This window comes from Desmodus rotundus, chromosome 11 (assembly GCF_022682495.2).
Source record: "Desmodus rotundus isolate HL8 chromosome 11, HLdesRot8A.1, whole genome shotgun sequence".
NCBI lineage: Eukaryota > Metazoa > Chordata > Mammalia > Chiroptera > Phyllostomidae > Desmodus > Desmodus rotundus.
This window is the reverse complement of record NC_071397.1, coordinates 3,558,894-3,562,581: the sequence shown is the minus strand read 5'-3', so window position 1 is coordinate 3,562,581 and position 3,688 is coordinate 3,558,894. Positions and strand designations below refer to the sequence as shown.

The 3,688-nt window shown below is 65.3% G+C and overlaps 1 protein-coding gene across 1 annotated transcript; it reads left to right on the top strand.

Moving 5' to 3' along the window:
• The first annotated feature begins 57 nt into the window (after positions 1-57).
• On the top strand, positions 58-3,349 carry LOC128779530 (class I histocompatibility antigen, Gogo-B*0101 alpha chain). Its single transcript, XM_053913921.2, has 8 exons — positions 58-173; positions 381-665; positions 859-1,134; positions 1,667-1,942; positions 2,022-2,135; positions 2,569-2,601; positions 2,738-2,785; positions 2,933-3,349. Exons 1-8 carry the CDS (start codon positions 101-103, stop codon positions 2,935-2,937), a joined length of 1,110 nt encoding a protein of 369 aa, XP_053769896.1. The 5' UTR covers positions 58-100; the 3' UTR covers positions 2,938-3,349.
• The last annotated feature ends 339 nt before the right edge of the window (positions 3,350-3,688 follow it).

Below are 3,688 nucleotides of genomic sequence, written 5' to 3'. Positions count from 1 at the left end.
TGTGGCCGGTGTCTAGAGAAGCCAATCAGCGCCTCCGCCGCTCTCGGTTGTAACGTCTCCGCGGACCTGCCAGAGCGCAGATTCTCCTCAGACTCCGACGATGCGGGTCATGCGGTGTCCGGCTCTCCTGCTGCTGCTCTCGGCGGCGCTGCCGCTGACCGGAGCCGGGGCGGGTGAGCGCGGGGTCGGGAGGGAGCGGCCTCTGCGGGGAGGAGCGCGCACCGGCGGGGACACGGGACCATGGGGAGGGCGCGTCACCACAGCCTGGACCCCGGACCCCGTTTCCGTCCCCGTGTCCCTCCCCGGTCCGGTGCCCTCGACCGCGGACCCGGCCCCGCGCGGGGCGGAGGGGCGCCGGTGTCACCGCTCCCCGCCCGCAGGTCCGCACTCCCTGAGGTATTTCGACACCGCCGTGTCCCGGCCCGGCGGCGGGGAGGCCCGGTTCCTCGAAGTCGGCTACGTGGACGGCACGGAGTTCGTGCGGTTCGACAGCGACGCCGCGAACCCGAGGATGGAGCCGCGGGCGCGGTGGATGGAGGGGCCGTGGGTGGAGGAGGTGTATCCGCAGTATTGGGACGAGCAGACACTGAACGCCCAGGGAAGCGCACAGACTTTCCGAGTGAACCTGCAGACCGCCCTCCGCTACTACAACCAGAGCGAGCCCGGTGAGCGCGCGGGGCCGGGCGGGCACGACCCCCATCCCCGCGGGCGGGCGGCGTAGCCCCGAGTGTCCGCTTCGAGCTTCCCCCGGGGGAGCCCGCGGGACTCCGACCCGGTTTCATTTTCGGTTTTGGTTTCGGTTCGATCCTCGCGGGTCCGGTGGGGGGGGCGGGGGCGCTGACCGCGGGGCGGGGTCAGGGTCTCACACTCTCCAGAAGATGTACGGCTGCGACGTGTGGCCGAACGGGACCCTCCTCCGCGGGTACCAGCAGTACGGCTACGACGGCGCCGACTACATCGCCCTGAACGAGGACCAGCGCTCCTGGACCGCGGCCGACACGGCGGCTCAGAACACGCAGCGCAAGTGGGAGGCGGCCGGTGTGGCGGAGCGAGTCGGGGCCTACGTGCGGGGCCGGTGCAGGGAGGGGCTCCTGCGGTACCTGGAACGCGGGAAGGAGACGCTGCAGCGCGCAGGTACCGGGCCGTCCTCCCACCCCCACCCCCCGGGCTGGGCTCCGACGGGGGACTGGACGCGGGACCAGGGTCAGAACCCGCTCCCTGCGCCGGGAGACCGAGTCCGCCCGGACTTTCCGATCCGGTACCAGAGCGACCCCGCCTTCCTTCGGGGACACTGGGGGGCAGCCTCTCCTGGGAAGGACGGGACCAGCTCCGAGGCCTCCGGGCAGCGCCTCCCTGTGACCCCGGCGGCGGCCCCGGCCCGCGGGGACTCCCCGTCTCAGGCCCGCTCCCGCCCCGCACCCGCGAGTCTCCGTCCGACCCCGCCCCCCCCCAGTCTGGACCAGAAATGCTCTCTCCGCCCAGACCGGCATCACCTGGGCTGCGTCCCTCTGGTTCTAGAACTTTCGACAGACCAGGGGGTCACCCCAGGTGCCTCTGTGCAGGCCGCGTCTGGGCTTTGCGCCCATCAACCCCCCGCTGCCCCGTCCAGTCCCAGGATGGCCCCACGGAGGTGCGCAGTTCCCGAGTCTCCCACCCTTCTCCTCAGACCCTCCTCAGGCACGAGTGACCCACCACCCCACCTCTGAGGAGGAGGCCACCCTGAGGTGCTGGGCGCAGGGCTTCTACCCCGCGGACATCGCCCTGACCTGGCAGCGGGACGGGGTGGACCAGCCCCAGGACACGCAGCTCGTGGAGACCAGGCCCTCAGGGGACGGAACCTTCCAGACCTGGGCGGCGGTGGTGGTGCCGCTGGGAGAGGAGCAGAGATACACGTGCCACGTGGTGCACGCGGGGCTGCCCGAGCCCCGGAGACTGCAGTGGGGTGAGGAGGGGCCTCTGGGACGTCAGGGGGGTCCGGCGGGACCTGGGGGACGGGGCCTCACCTTCCTGTCCCTTTCCAGAGCCGCCTTCTCAGACCAGCAGCAGCAGCATCATCATCATCGTGGGCGTTGTCATTGGCCTGGCCCTGCTGGGAGCTGTGGCTGGAGCTGTGATGTGGGCGAGGAGGCGCTCAGGTAGGGGTGGGCAGGGTCTGATTTCTTGTCCCACCAGGGGTTTCAAGCCCAGGAGACACGTGTCCTGCATCATTAGAGGGAAGCATCGTGTTCATCACATGCTTGCCACACGTGGGGCCCTGTTTGCTACACTGACTGTTTAGAACGGTGCCCGTGTGAAGTAAGGGACAGACTTGTCACCCTGATGGTCCAGGTGCTGGGGACCTGGCTCCCACAGCCACAGGTGCGAGGGGAGGGTCCCTGCCGAGGACAGACCTGCAGGAGGGGGGTTGGTCCCTTTCCTGCACATGCATTTCCCTCGGGTTTCCCATCCTGCCCTGGGTCTGTGGTCAGAGTTCTGGAAACTTCCCTGGGGCCCAGCACTAGGGCTTCCTTTAGGACCACGTGGCCCTGCCTCCTCCCCGGTGTCTCATAGGATGTTTTCTTCCCCCAGGAGAAAAAGGAAGGAGCTACACTCAGGCTGCCAGTGAGTATGGAGGGGGGACCCCTGGGACCCTGTGTCAGTGTAGATGGGAGACCATGGGGGACCTCACCCCCCAGAGTTGGTCCTTTGGTCTCCCGTCCTGGGGGCTCTGACCATGTCCTGTTTTGTGCCACCCCAGGCAGTGACAGTGACCAGGGCTCGGATGTGTCTCTCACAGCTTGTAAAGGTGAGACCCTGATGTAAGGAGGGTAGGGGCAGAGGGGACGGGACTGGGTAATGGGGATTCTCGGACATTTTGAGCATGAAATAGATTTGAAAATGTCCCCACCTCAGCCACTGTCCTGAATTTGTTCACGATTATTTTCTTCTCCAGTGTGAGACAGCTGTCCTGTCGGGGAATGAGGGATGGAAGGTTCCTCACACACGTGCACCCGCCAACCCCTGTTTGTGACGTCAGGGACGTCCCCCTTCTCTTTCTGCAGCTGGCATCTGAATGTCTGCGTTCCTATCAGCAGCAGCATCTGAGGGGGTGGGGGGCTGGCCCACCCCGCCCACCACGCCCCCTCCCCACACTTTCCTGTTCCACCAGAGGAGGGGCAGGGCCCTCCCCACCCCTGTCTGTGCTTCCTGGTGTCCTGAGCTGCAACTTCTTACTCCCTTATTGAAATAAGACTCTGAATATGAATTTATATTTTCAATTCTTGCCATGAGTGGTTAACGTGTTCATTAAAGAATTAAAGATCCTAAATTTTGAGAGGAAATAAATGGAATTATCAAGAAGTTTCCAGAACCCGTGTGTTTGCTGTGCTGAGCCTGTTGCAGGGACAGGACAGGCTGTGAGGACCGAGGGTGGGCGGGGCTGTGTCCAGTCTGCACTCAGTGCATCGTGGGCTTTGACGTGGTCCCCCCTGGACTGGGTCACCATCTATCTGCCCCTTTGTCCTGGTCCCTTCAGTGGAACCTTGTCCCAGCAACCTGTGATCACAGGAACCCAAACATCAGCCAGGCCTTGTGAGCTGTCCTAGTGAAGCCCACCTCCAGGACCGCGGGCAGCGAGGGCCTCGTGTGGCCGGGTCAGCCGAGGCTCAGGCCTGGGTCTCAGCCCCATCCTCTGGGCCTGTATTTGTTG

Bases quoted from the DNA above. Each gene is read 5' to 3' on its own strand.
- LOC128779530 (XM_053913921.2), top strand. From the start codon at position 101: ATGCGGGTCATGCGGTGTCCGGCTCTCCTGCTGCTGCTCTCGGCGGCG. The intron at 1,943-2,021 runs GTGAGGAGGGGC...GTCCCTTTCCAG, and splicing joins GCCCCGGAGACTGCAGTGGG to AGCCGCCTTCTCAGACCAGC. The intron at 2,136-2,568 runs GTAGGGGTGGGC...TTCTTCCCCCAG, and splicing joins GTGGGCGAGGAGGCGCTCAG to GAGAAAAAGGAAGGAGCTAC.